This window comes from Rattus norvegicus, chromosome 2, assembly GCF_021556685.1.
Source record: "Rattus norvegicus strain SHRSP/BbbUtx chromosome 2, alternate assembly SHRSP_T2T, whole genome shotgun sequence".
NCBI lineage: Eukaryota > Metazoa > Chordata > Mammalia > Rodentia > Muridae > Rattus > Rattus norvegicus.
In genome coordinates, this window is record NC_141535.1 from 40,983,350 (window position 1) to 40,998,459 (window position 15,110).

Below are 15,110 nucleotides of genomic sequence, written 5' to 3' on the forward strand. Positions count from 1 at the left end.
ATAGTCAAGAGAAAAGAGAACATGTACAGAATAGTTTGGTGGTAACTGGGCGGCTTATGAATACTGACGGATAAAATGATCCAGACAAAGAAGTATTTGAGGGTTAAATTAAGGAGACAGATAGGCAGGAGACAAGACCTGAAGTGTAGATCCTGGTTGTCTTCTGTTTCTGCAGATGGGTCAGAGATGAGGTGGCTATTCAAGGCCACGTCAACCCTTACCTGACACAGCAGTAAATGTGCTCTTGTAGCACACTGACTGATACCACGGTATCAGGGTGCGAGCAACAGCTGGCGTACTTCAGAACTGGCCCAGGGCCTGGGTTTGAAAGGGTCACTAAATGACCTCCTCCTTCACTCAAGGTCAAGGTCAATATGTTTTCCCTGAAACCTGTTCCTTTGTTGTGGTTAGCCCAGAACAAGCTAGCCATTGGGGTGGTCACTAAAACAAAAGGCATGTGCGTGTGTGTGTGCAATGGCTGTCACAGAGAGTGGGGAAAGCAGACTCCCTCTGGCTTTCATTCTTATGGTCTGCTCTTGATTTACTAAGTGGGAGAGGGCTTATGGGTGTACAGGTGCCAGGGCATATATATGGGGGTCAGAGGGCAGCCTGTGGGAGCCAGTTCTCCCTTTCCAATGGTGGCGGGCCCCAGGTAATCAGGCTTGGTGGCATCATTGACAGCTAAGCCACTTTCCTAGCCTGCTGCTATCGTCGCAAACTATGGTGTGAGTGTCCCAAGGAGATAAGGTTGAATCATACATATCCATAGCATCAGTTTTTCTAAAGCGATCATAAAAGAGGTGAACATTTTAAGTACGAGAGAAAATGTGTTGTACATATCAATGACAATCCTGGACTCCAGTGTTTTAAGTTCAATAATCTGTCTCTAAGCCACAATTTGCCAATTTAGAATGCCATCTCCTTTTGGGGTGTACTTTAAGACTGGGTCTTCCTATACATATAAACCAGGCTGGCCTCAAGTTCTGCTTCTGCCTCCTGAAGAGAACTGAATTACAGTACACACCATCACACCTGGCTAGAATATCGCCTATAATGGGAAACAAACCAGAAAAACACCAATTCACATAACTAAGGGAGTAGAGTTAGTACTCGAAAATCAATAAATCTATTGGTAAGTACTTAGCAAAGATACTCACCTCTTTAAAAAAAACAGTATCAAAGGTAGAAAGTTGTATTAGGATATAAAGATAAAAGCAAACAGTCTGCTTTAAAAAAAAATACACAGCTGCAATCTCCTTGGTAGGATATTAACATTAAATACCCTGCAGCCACTTTGAGCATACAGTGATTAATTTTATCATCGAGTCATAGAAAATTGTATGAAACACGGTGAAATGAAGAAAAGGCTGACCAAGACTCCTATTACAATAAATCGTATTCACACGGCCTTCACTGTGCCTCTGACTAGAGGAATCAAGATGTGCAAGCTACTGCAACTGTACACTGGCAATGCTGAGTATACAGTGGACGGAATAATATAAAATATTAATTCTTAATTTTCTTTAAAAAAAAGCCCCAAATCATATAAGAGAGTAAAGTTTGGAAAATGAATTTAATTTTTACAAAAGAATGTTTTATTTAAAAGTGTTTGAGGGCAGCTGAGAGCATGTGGTCAAATGCCCATGGAATACTTTTAGCCCTGCCCTCCACCGTGGTGTCATTAATGTAACAGTTGAACTTAAGCCCTCCGGGGAAGATACTGCCCATTTCATCTTGTAAGACCACGCCTATTTCCCACCCACCTTGACCACTGTCGTACTGGAGTGGAAGGCAGTAGACAGCTTGTGGAAATGGCCCATCTCTAGGCCCAACTCCAGTGAGAAGTTAAGTAGCAAGAAAGCTGGTAGTACACACCACTCAGGTTGGGTGCTCTCAAGCAGATCCTCTCACAGACAAGCTCTGAAAATCAGATGCTAGGCTAGCTTGTGCTATTCATCATGGTTCAGATTCCAGGCTAGCCTCTATCACAGTTCCCTTCAACACTGCCTTTTCAATCTGAGATTCTGAAAGAATATTATGTGAACATGTTCCTGTAAACATAGTTTATTTTATTAGGAACACAATTTCAACATGGGAATGGGTTAAAAAAAAGTTTTTTAGACAATCTTTGGGAGCTGTTAACCTTCAAAGCAAGGTACATGCATCAAATATATAATTATTGATGACACCTTCAGTTAAATTAAAATTCAGAGAACAAAGTGACTTTAATGGGTTATTTGAACTAAGAAAATATAAAGAACTATATCCTATTTGTCCACTGAAACATTTAATAAGCCCTAAATCAGTGGTTCTCAACCTTCCTAATGCTGCTACCTTTTAATATAGTTCCTCATGATATGGTGACCCCAACCATAAAACTATTTCATTGTTACTTCAAAACTGTAATTTTGCCACTGTTATAAAATGTAAATACCTGGTGTGTGACCCTAAAGGGGGTTACGACCCACATGCTGAGAACCACTGCCCTCATGCTCTCTGGAGATACCTCTGGCATGACTGTAGGGTGGTGTGAATTTTCACCAGGTGAGTAAGACAATCCTACAGAGCAGATGCCTTCTAGAGAAGCTCCTACACGCACGCCCTTTCTGTGGGCCAAAGGCACCTTTGCAGCATCGTTGTTTATACTCCTGCTATTTAACAGGGCAGCCCCTGCCAGGTGAAATGCTTCACATGCCTCCTGAGAGCTACTTAAATAAAGCAGAGCCTGACGTGGGACGCACCAGAAGAAATCTGACTGAATGAATTTGCCTCTGACATATAAACCACACACGGCACAGCACCAGGAGACTTCTAAAAGAATGTTCATAGCAGCTCTACTGGAAGCAAGGCCCATCAACAGTGGAAACGGACAAACAAAACAAAACAAAAAACAAACAAAAAACTAGTGGCACTGTCATAGCCAGATTATTTATTCCACAGCACTGTGGTGCTGTCTGCCATCACCAGCCACAGTCACACACAGCTAGACTTGCAGGTGGCTCTCGTGGATTGGGCTGTTGCAAGCATGAAACAGGCATCAAATTTCAGACTTCACATGGAAAATTATAAACTTTCCCTAAACAATTATATGAATGCACATAAACATGCAGTACACACACATACTATTTACACACAATCATTGACACATAAATGTAATCATTGTAAACTATTGACATTGCATGTTATTTTATACCTCATCATAACAGTATGAATCTTGCAGATTCATTGAGAGGAATGTACTGAATTTTACTTATAAAATATTGAAAACCCAAGAATAGGGAGATATAAAAATATGAACTATATAAATATTTTTGTTGAAGCAATATCATTACATGTATCAGAAAATAACATTAAATATAAGTTTTGCTTTCATTTTTAAAATTGTGTCTACTAGAATATTTGCATTTATACGTATATGTGGGTCACACTGTATTTCCCTGGATTAGACAGGTAAACACCCAATACATGATAACAAATGAATTACAGGCACATGAAAGATGGGCAAATTCTACTATTGAGATGTATAGAAATCATACTGTATGATATGCAGAGTTTAAGAATAGATCAAGACAAAACAGCATTTAATAATGTAAAAATGCTATCGCTACCCAGGAAATGATTCTGACACAAATCAAAGGAGAACCTGTGGAGGCGGAGCACGGAGAGCTCACAAGTGCTCAGAGCCACCTCCTGCTTGGCCTGGGGCTGGGTATTTGTTAATGGGATTCAGACTTCATGGACAGAGTACCATCTCAGAGACTTTAAATGTCACAGTGCTACTTTCCATAAACGTTTCCACCTGTGCTATGAAGTAATAACTTTGAGGAAAACTCACAAAACTAAAAGAATAAGGTTGAATGATCTGTCCCATAACTCAAAATAAGTAACTAAATAAATCTGATAATATTCAGTCCCTGTGCTGTTTTAGCCAAGACTGTGATACTTTCCTCAATGTATTTTTAATTACTTACAAAATTATTTCTAACTATGTTAAAAGCATAGGCAACCTGCGTTGCAGACGCGGAGGCCAGGAGTTAAAGTCACAGATGTTATATACCTTGGGTGCTATGCACCAGTTCTGTGTGCGTGAGTGCGTGTGTGCGTGTTTGCTTGTATGTTTGTTTTTTGGGAGACTGACCTGAAACTTGGTAAGTACACTAGGCAGGCTGACCAGCAAGTCCCAAGGATGCCTCCCCAGCACACCATCCACAAGTGTGCCCTCATGCCTGGCCTTTGAATCATGGATTCTGGGTCCAGCACACCATCCTCAGGTGTGCCCTCATGCCTGGCCTTTGAATCATGGATTCTGGGAGTGCATTTCAGGTCTTCTTGCTTGCAAGGCCAGCACTTTCAGTAGAGAAGCCATCTCCACAGGCTAGCGTTATTTACATTTTATAGTATATTGTATGAGAAAATGTTGGTGGATAGATTTATGAACTATTTCATATATTCTTCTGAGCTAATTTAAAGAGAAAAATTGTGGTTTTTGTTTGACCTACATATTTTATAAGGTACCATATAAAAATTTTCCTACACTAGAAAGTAAATTTTAAAGTGAAAAAATACATAGATATTCATTTGCTGAAAAGTATAAATTGAACGACAAGTGTTTTATATAACTACTGTCTATTATTATCTGAAATGTAACTAAACTAAATGAAGTGTAAGATGAATTTTTTTACAAATGAGATTTTTCTGAGCACAAAAACTTGTCAGATGTGCTGTGGCACACGTGTCATTCTAGGAAGGTGGGAGGCAAAGGCAGAGGCAGGAGACTGAGGAGGGACAATCCTGAGTTCAAGGCCAGCTCAGCCACATCTAACAAGACCCTATTTCCAGCTCTCCCCAAAAGGCCTTGCCCTTTAGCATAAAATACTTCAAAAGAAATGTTGTAGGCTATAAAGCTAAGCTAACCTCTCTATCAAAGAGCATTACTGAGGACCCATTTCTCACACTGCATTTTTTATGCATAATTGGGCTGGTAAATGAAAAATAATCTAGAGAAAAATTACATATCTGTCATACTCACCATGAACTTGGTTGATTTCCGAATTCTGAGAGAGAATTTCATCTGCAAGCTTCTGAGCAGTTGGCAAGACTTCTGTGTGGTGCACTGTGATCAAATACTGAACAAACTTCTGAAGCTGGTCTCTGTTCATCTGAAAGAGAGTCTCTGAAATGGGAAGATGCAGTTTGACCTGATCTGGCTTGCGGATGCGATATAAAGACAGTGCCACAACATGGGCACAATAAAATATGTCCTTGTTTCCACAGCTGCAGGTCACTGAGGTAATCTTGCAACGATCAAAGCTGATGGCCACGTTGCAAACGGTTTCTGGCTCCGATTGTATTGCAGGTTCTGTCACTGTGCCACTCAAGTGGAAACCTAGGCGACAAGAAAGGGAGAAGTCAGCTTCTGCACTCAGATGCTACACGGCCAAGTCCCTGCTCTGGAAACAGATGGCTCTGGACAGCACAGCAAGGAGAGACATGTGGAAACATTCAAGCCAATGATAGCCACGGATTCCTCTAACAGGGAGAGGACAAGTGACAATCAACAACACCTGGGGCTTGGAACAGCGGACTGCAGTGCACGGACTGCAGGGCACGGACTGCAGGGCACAGAGGATTTCAGTGCATGCACTGCAGTACACCTTGGTCACACCTAAGCAAGCAGTCACTTCGCAACATTGCTACCATATTCATGGGTGGGACACATGGCCAAGATCCAGTTCTTGTCTTTCCTCTTGTATGTTTAAAATATCAAGCGTAAGTCACCTGGCTTACTTATGATTTTCCTCAGCCAAACAGCTCCTCTTTCACATTTGTTCTAGTCTGCAACGAAGCAACCAATAAAACAGCAAAGGTTGCAGAGGTCTGTTCCTTTAACAAACTTTGACCAGAGAAATTTTTAAATGCAATACTTTTCTATAATGTGTGTGTGTGTGTGTGTGTGTGTGTGTGTGTGTGTGTGTGTATGTGTGTTCACATATATATGATATTGCCCCTAAACTGCAGTATCTGTCAACAGCAGCTTCAGGGAGATCAGCTTATGCATACCACATTCTAAGTAACTCGTGTGACTACATTTTTAACCTAGCACAGAGGAACGCTTAGATTAAAGGTTATAGGACCTGCTCCACAGTGAGGGGTCACCCATAAGAGGAGGGCATTGAAGGCAATGCACCTCCAATTCAGAGCAGACGGGAACCTTTTCATCATCAGTGGCCAGGTGGCCACTACTTACAACCACCAAGAAGTATGCTCGCTCCACTGAGGAGCTCTTTGCCCTGGGAGAGTTCTATCCAAGGCAAATGCTTCCCACAACCGCTGGGTACCAATCAGTTGTGGCCTACTTGGCCAGCAAACAAACCTCTACTTTTCCCCTAAATGCATGGAAAAGCTACCTTGAAGTTTGGGGGTGCTAGGTACAGGCAAGAGATAAACATCCATTCACCCAACCACTCACCCCACCACAAAGCCACCTTTCCGGGTGAGAGACAACCCTAAAGGAAAAGGACATCCCTTTGGGAACATCAAGGGCTCAGATTTCCGTCCTAATTTCAACTGCCTAACAGAAACTTGAATGCTAAATATGAAAGCCCTAAATCAGAAGGGCCCTCTTGGCCCTCTGCTATTTATGCCACATAAAAATAATAATAATAATTCATCAAGACAGTGACTGAGTTCCCCTTTACAAACCATGAGAGAACTGGAAAACTATTGCATGTGCTTTGAGAATGACTGGCAGACAATGGCAAGGATTCACATATATGACCCCTCTTAATGCCTCTACTGAGTTACCCCAAAGAACAGAAACCTCTCAAAGAAAGGCAATTTCACCTTGACAAGATAAATGTGTTGAAACTTTTTTAACCAAATAAATCAATTTAAAAAGGGTATTCCATAAACACAAATTATTGTTTCACAGTAGGAAAATTTGAAAATTGTCATATAATAGATATTTGGGTTTCCCCCCCACAAATATAATCTATTTAAAAATAGACATTCTAGGGGATGAAGTGATGACTCAGCAGTTAAGATCACTGTTCAATTCCCAGCAACCACACAGTAGCTCACAACCATTTGTAATGGGATCCAATGTCCTCTTCTGGTGTGTCTGAAGACAGGGACAGTATACTCACATATATAAAATACATAAATCTTTTTAAAAAAATAGACATTCTCGTTTCCTTTATTCCTCTGATAAAATTTCTCTATGGAGAGAAAGCACTACTAAATAAATGGTAGATAGTAACAGTCTTCCATTCTTACATTTTTACTATTAAAAATGTTAATATACAAAGTAAATAACTGAGAAAGGTCAAAAAGTGAAAAATAAGGGTGATCCTGCCTCAGCCAGTACATACCAGATGTAATTAATATATGTAATAATAAAAACATGCATGGGATAGGCAAAGATAAGACCAAAAAATGTCTGACTCAGAAGACAGGCTCCAACCATATTCCAGACATTTAGTTCAAGAAAAAAGTGTTTCCATATGTCACATATTTGCATGTATAGAAGTCAGACGCCACAGCCTGTAGAGCTGTAAATGGACATTTATAAAATGAACATCTTCCCACTTAATACGATCACCTTTCTCCTTGTCCACCAAGTGAAAGACTTTGTTCCTCCACAAAAATGATATTGGAGAATTCTAAACATAGACAATGCCCATAACAGAGGATTCAAAAGTGCAAGACTAGCCAGCACTCAACAGTTTACCATACGAGCTGGGAGGAGAGGGCATTCCTAGCATGTTACAGGCCCTGAGGTCAGTCTTCAGCAACATGTGTAGAATGTATGCACACACGCGCGCGCACACACACACACACACACACACACACACACACACGTGCACGCGCGCGCGCGCGCACACACTACACATGCAATCATGATAATAACCTAGAGTCAATGATGTGATGATTGAATAGGTATTCTAAACAAAACTAATTGCCATTAAAGAAAAACAGTCCTTAAGAAAACTGATGGAGCCCTCAAACAACTACTGCAAAAATGATCCTCTCCATGGAAGCTCCACACTACTAGTCAAACATGGTTATACTGGATAAAGATATAGCAGTACTATTAATGCTGGAAGGGGGTTCCATGTATTTTCTCCAACTGCTACAACAAGCATTGACTATTCTATTCAGATTTTTAAATCAAACTAAAATATTTTGACCCCCAAAACAACTTAACCCAAAAGATATGAGGTTCCAAACATGAAATATGTCACAAACCTCCATTAATCTGAGCTCAAAGATTAAGGTATTTCATATTTTTTTCTAATTCTAAGGCCACCTTTCAAATGCCCAAATCCCTTTAAAAATTCCAGCTTTCTCTGATGGAAGGATTTCAAAACTGTAACTAGCAGTCAACTGCTGTTTGCGCCTTATGCCTCGCCACCCTATGAAGCTGACCAGGACGAGGGAGGCTTCCTTGTGAGTTTTGCTTGGCTTTCTCTCCACTCTTTACCTTGACTCTCTACATGCCCTGTCCCTGTCAGGTCAGCTGGAGGTTGACCAGTTATTTGGAGCTCTGACAAACCATGACTACCTGGTTTTAGGACAAACACTGAGGGCACAGAAAACGGGACAATCCTGTACTATCTGGTGAAACATTCTTAATTCATTAAAACTGAGTAAGATAGTGGACAACAAACTGGGTAATCTGTATAAGGAGAAGCCAGGGTGAGCACAGGCGCTGTTCAAAGGGGTGGAAGAAGGACTTCTGTTAGGAAGCACTGAGGAGACTGAAGACGTACTGAACCCATCATCCAAGCGGAGCAGGGAGCCACCTGGGTGCCTCTGCAGCCAACAGGAGGGCAAAGAGAAACCTTATTCAAAAGGCAAACCAGCCAGCAATAGAGCACAGAGGCTGGCTGGTCTGACGTAAGATCTCATGAGCCTCGACTGCACCGGGGCTGGTCAGTGCTTCCTCCAGCACTGTCAGATCCTGTTTTGTCATTACATGTGACTAGGAGGGCAGTGGGACCTACTCCAAGGAACTTACTGTTTAACACTGGGCTACCCAGAAGACCCAATGATAGGGATCACATCCTGGAGCCTAACTTTAATCTTTCATAGCCCCAGAGTGAGGCACAGATAGTCAGCTCTGTGACACACTGGTGGAGAGAGAGGATTGGACTCTTGACAGGGCAGAAATGCAGGCACCAGAGGCATGCTTCAGAGAGAGAGTGCACAGGGACAGACAGGCACACCGTCAATGACAGGGAGCCAAGCATATCAACTGAGAGACTCTGGAGAGCCTGCAGCCTGGGGTAAGGGGGTAGACCAACCTCTGGAGGCATCTATCTTTCTGGTATTTTAGGATCTCAGAACTCTGAATTTTATAGAACAGTCAACATCCACAGGTTCATCACTCTGTGGGGGGAGGGGCAATCAATATATAGGTGGGTTTTTGCCCAATGTTCCCCGTGCTTATAAAGCACTTGGGAAGCACCCCACCCAGAACTTCAGTCACTCTAGGGTATAGATCTCTGGAGAGAAAGTGCAGGAGTGAAAAGTCTTTATTAAATAGAAAACACAATAGAAAGCATCACTACGAGACTGAACAACCAGACTGAAGATTAGGGAGGAAGCACAAGACTGACAACACACAATAATACGTACAAACACTACAGCAATAATGCAAAAGGAAAACTAGCATGGCCACAGAGGGTGGGGGAGGGGGAACATGCCTAGTCCACACTTGAAAGTGCCAAGTGGGACAGCAAGGACCCTTACTAGGTGAAGAAAGCGGAGAACAGGTAGACAGCTCTGGTAGGCGGCAGGTGTGTCCTATACTCTGTGCAAGACAAAGCAGGGAAAGCAAGAGCTGCTCAGGCCCAGATTCCCCTTCACACCACATGCAAGGGCATCTCTGGTTTTCAAGGAAAAAAGCTACTCTCTCTCTTCTTTGTATTGCACTTTTAGTATTATCTTCACTATATTATATTTCAAACATTCAACTTTATTAGGCGATTTTATTCAAATTTTTATTTCCTTCACTCGTTCATCTGTGTGTTTTCCAGTAGTGTCATCTTTCTTCTTCTTCCCCGTTCCTTCTCTTTTGCCTACTTTGTTTCCCCTTGGTGCTCTTTCTAATAGTATTTTTACTTCAGCTAAAGCTATCAACACTTGACTTCAAGTCATACTACTGAGCCAAATAACAAAAACTTTATGGTGCTAGAAAAAGACGGGTAGACAAATGGAAGAGAAGATCTAGAAATAGGCCCAAGGCCATCTGATTTGGGGTAAGTGTCAAAAATATACATCAAGAAAAAAGACAGCCTCTCTAACAAATGGCACTTGGCAAACTAGATACTCACATGTAAAAGGATGGAACTTCCATCTCTCTCATTCTGCACATGCATGCATGTGCACCCACCAGCACCAGCACCAGCACCAGCACCAGCACCAGCACCAGCACCAGCACCACCACCGCCACCGCCACCACCGCCACCACCGCCACCGCCAAGCAGAGCAAAGCCTTCCAAAGGGAGTGAATGGAGTCCTACATGAACGCACATTACTGGCGCGCTCACCATCATGTCAAGGACCTACGCCTCCTAAGCACAGGAACAGCAGAGCATGCCTTGGGTCAGGCTCTGAGCAAGGGCATGGCCTTGCTCCAGTCCAAGTCTAATGTTACACAAGATGACCTTTGCGTACCTACACCAGTGACAGAGATGATAACCAACCACTGTTTCCTCCTCCAGAGTTCAACTTCATACTGCTTCCCTACAGAGACCACCTACTGATACTGCTTTACCTAAGTCGCAACCTAACTCCATGTTCATAAACACACCGCCTTCTCCAGCCACACACAATAAACTCGCCTCCCCATGCAGCAGCGAAGGATCAATAAACGCTGAGCGTCTGGGCTGCTGCTGTATTTCCGTCAGAGCTCACGGCCGTCAGTGTCTGTAAGTCTGCCTCTCTTCATTCTCTCTTCACTTTACACACACACCTCCTCAGGCTAAGGCCAACATCAGGGGAGTCATGGTGGACCTTAATTGTTACACCTAAAAAGGCTGAAAGTGCTAGAGGAAAACACTTCAAGATAGGCATAGACAAGAACTCCAGTGACAAGAAATAACCCCAGGGACTAACAAATAAGATTAGACAAAACCAAACGGCGCCCCAACTAAATGGTTACTAAAGTAACAACCAGTAAGAAAAAACAACTTGTAGAATGGGGAGATTTTCCCATCAACTAAAATATTTTTTGAAATCACAAAAACTAAACAACAATTCAATTAAAATAGGTTAAGGAACTGAAATGACAATACAAAAAAAGATAAAAAAAGAAAAAAGGAAGGAAGGAAGGAAGGAAGGAAGGAAGGAAGGAAGGAAGGAAAAAGAATAGGAATGATAATACCTGATAACCACCGTTAACCATCAGAGAAACATGATTAGAGAAACTGCTTTAAATATCCATCTCAGCCCAGTCAGAACTGTTGTCACCAAGAGAACACATGACCACAAATAAGCTGGCAAGTATGTGGGATAAAAGCGACCTCTGCACACAGCTAGTGGCACTGTAGCTGAAGACAGTATGGAGACTCCTCAAATGACAAAGCTGAACCTCCATGTGACTCAGACAGGTTATTCCTGGGGTCACACCCAAATCAACAACAGACCCTTGCACATCCCTGTTTATTTTTGTGATATTCACAATATAAACAAGAAACACAATAGACCTCAAGGCCATCAATAGGTATCAATAGGATCTCTGAGACCAGCCTGGTTTACAGCCAGGGCTACACAGAGAAACCCTGTATCAAAAACCAAAAGGCATCAAGGCATTTGTGGGAAAATGGATGAATGGAACTGGCGATCACTGTTCAGTGAAGTAAGAGCTGCGGAGAGAGAGCTTCCCAAGTGTCTGTTGTGCTGTGTTGCCTTTGGGTTTAGGTTATATACACAGACTGAGAGACAGACAGGGAGTATGTGTGTATATGTAAGCAATACCAAGGGAGGAACATGGGAGAAGTGACAGGAGCAGAAGAGGTTCCATGAGAGTACAAGGGAGACTTCTTTTTAGGCAGTTGAAGGCCAGCAAGAAGAGGGTGGGAGGAGGGCTGTGGGCTAATGGTTCAGAACTAAGTATGACAATACTGATAGGCTTATACATATTACACATGAAAAGAATTTTAAAAACCTTAAAAATGTTTGTTTACTCTATTGGGAAGTTAATCCCGAGGAGCAACTCACAGCGTGGCCTTCTTACCACAGCATCGCATTACTCCACAGCTTAACCCTGAGAACAGATGGAAAACCGGGGAAGGCACTGTAGCGTCACGTGGGTCTTGGAATAGAGACGTTAGCCCCACGTGTGTTCTGCTTCTTAGCCGCTCTGTGCCTTGGACGCATTATTCAGACTTCTGGAGTCTCACTTTATTTGTGCAAGTGCGTGGCTAGAAGCATGTTGCAAGGTTGTTTGGGGGATTAAAATGAAATAACATGTGCGAAGCACCTGGCACGTAGTAAAAGTGCTCATTAAATTTTATTTCCCTCTCCTTCCCTTCCCAGCTGGAGAAACAAGAGGGGCGGGGACGCTTTCCCTCCATCCAGAACACTTTCTTTTTCTAAGCTACTGGAATTCTGTGGGGAGGAGGATGCTCTCCGAGGGTAACTTGGTAAATAAAGAGCAATCACAAAGGTTTTTTTTTGTTGTTGTTGTTGGGGTTTTTTTTGTTTGTTTTTTTTTTAAGGTGGGTGAGTAACTAGGAAAACACTAGAAGATTCGTTCTGATTTGAGAACAAAACTGAAAAACTTAAGTCACATCTCCCCCTAGCTCTTCCGTTTTCCTATTTAGCATTGTGTTGATTTCATCTGCAGAAAAACGTAAAAAAAATACTATGTACACCATTTTTAAAACTGTTTGTAAATGTTGTGATACAGTAACTTTTTAAAATGTGGTATTAGCACCCCCGCCACCCAATCCTCAAGTGCCTTTCAGAGCAACCACGATAGTGAAATCTTTCCTAATTATACCCAGACACTCCTGACCTTTTACGCTGTCTCTCCTGAACGCATGCTTAGTTTCCAGAGGCTGACATGATACATACTGTAGCAGAGACAGACAAACACAAGAGCTGGGCTTTCCTGAGGACAAATGTGAGAGAGATTTGTACAAACACAGATAACGCCACTCGCTTCAGCAAATGTTTTTACTGGGAGTTAGAGAAGTTTTTCAAGACAAAGATTTTAATTGTATTACTATCCACTTACTACTATTAAATATTATTAAATAAATGCATTGTAATTACTTAGAGGTTTTACCTTGAAACACAACGTCTATTGTTGGAATGCCACCATAACTAAAACAACTCGAGGAGAAATGGGTTTACTTCATCTTACCAACTCTCACATCTAAAACATCAAGCTGGGTCACTGAGAGAGGTCAGGGCAGATAGAAGCCGAGGCCGTGGGAGACCTGTGTACAAACATGCGAGGCCTGTGTGCAAACTCATGCTCCTGGCGGGCTCAGTGCTTTCTTATGGACAATATGTGAGCACGTGCCCAGGACTGGCACCACCAGTAGGCAGGAACCTTCCACATAAATCATTAACCATGCAAATGTCCCACAGGGTGGCCTCGAGCCAATCTTAGAAAAGCTTTTTCTCAACTGAAGTTCCCTCTTCTCAGACAACCTTTGCTTCTATCAAGTTGGCAAAACAAAAACAGGCAAACAAAACCAAAACAAAACAAAACAAAACAAAAAACCCAAACCAACCACCATTAAACAAATTAAATACTAATAGCTATAATCCCCCATAAACAAAAACACTAGGGAGTTTTCCTTAAGAGATTCAAAAGTTTGGATTATTTTTTTCAAGATTTATTGTCGTTAATTGGTATGTGTCTACACAAATGTGCACCTGTGTGCTAGCAAGTCTCACGGTGACACAGAGGCTACAGGTGCAGCGGGATGCCCCAAGACCTGAGCTCAGGTCTGTGGAAGAGCAAGTGCTCTTACTGAGTGACAGACCAACTCAGCAGAGAAACAGAAGGAGCAAATTTGTCACACATGAACACAGTGAAGCCATCTATATTAAGTCTTTTTTTTTTTTTTTTTGGTTCTTCCCCCCCCCCCCCCCCCCCGGAGCTGGGGACCAAACCCAGGGCCTTGCGCTTCCTAGGTAAGCGCTCTACCACTGAGCTAAATCCCCAGCCCCTATATTAAGTCTTAATAAAGATGAAACTTCCTTAAAAGAAAACCTTATTCTTCACTGACAAAAAAAAAAAGAGCTTTTTTTTTTTTAAAATGATAGTTTTCATGTGTGTAAGGCTAAGTCTTAAGTTGGGTATTATAAGGGACAGAGAGCTGTAATATCATGAAAGGACAGCCCTTTGAGAACACACCAGTAAGCTCGACCTTTTGACCATCTGAGTGTACGTTCTCAGATAACTAAAAAATGGTTTTGAACTTGAAGCATTAGAAAAATTTTAAGCTAGAATAAACTGGCAGACATGAAATCAACACACAGGCCTGAAAGCATTCCTTTCACAGCACATTCTTTTCCGAAAAATCCGAGCCCCGTGCATGAAGTGCTCAAGTAACATATTCTTTGTTAGAGAACTGAACAGAAGCCGTGGTACTTACACAAATACATCTCTCACCCTTTTCCTAAATAAAAAGAACCCCCAGGGAAATTAAAGGCAGGAAGCAAAGCACTGCAATGTTATGGCTGAAAGGGTGGCCAGGCTTGGGAGAGGGGTCTTGTTTTTCCTGTCTTCTTAAAAGCTAGGTCTAAGCGCACAAGTGTTGGTGTGTAATGCTCTCATAACAGTACATCTATTTGTTACCGAGCACACTAGTCTGGCTAAATGTATCAGAACCAGTATTGATTCAAAACTGGGAAAAATAGATAAGGCAATCCTTACCCCCAAATCAAACAGTAAACCTTTCCCACTCAAAACTACGTAGCCCAATAACCCGCACTGCAACGTTCAGACTGAAAACAAAATGTTCTAATTCAAGTCATGCACAGTCTCCAGACCAGCTGTACAGACAGACACTATGGGGCCCAAGATGAAGACAATAAATGCCATTTTAAAGCCAACTTATCTAAAATATCATATTCCTTCTTTA

At 42.0% G+C, this 15,110-nt stretch overlaps 1 protein-coding gene across 5 annotated transcripts in view; it reads right to left on the reverse strand.

The window, feature by feature from the left end:
• Positions 1-15,110, reverse strand: part of Zswim6 (zinc finger, SWIM-type containing 6) — a 167,445-nt gene that overhangs the window by 59,344 nt on the left and 92,991 nt on the right. For all 5 annotated transcript variants that reach the window (XM_087621664.1, XM_087621665.1, NM_001433121.1 and 2 more), the window contains 1 exon segment: positions 5,030-5,386. In XM_087621664.1, coding sequence (XP_087477790.1) covers positions 5,030-5,386 — 357 coding nt within the window.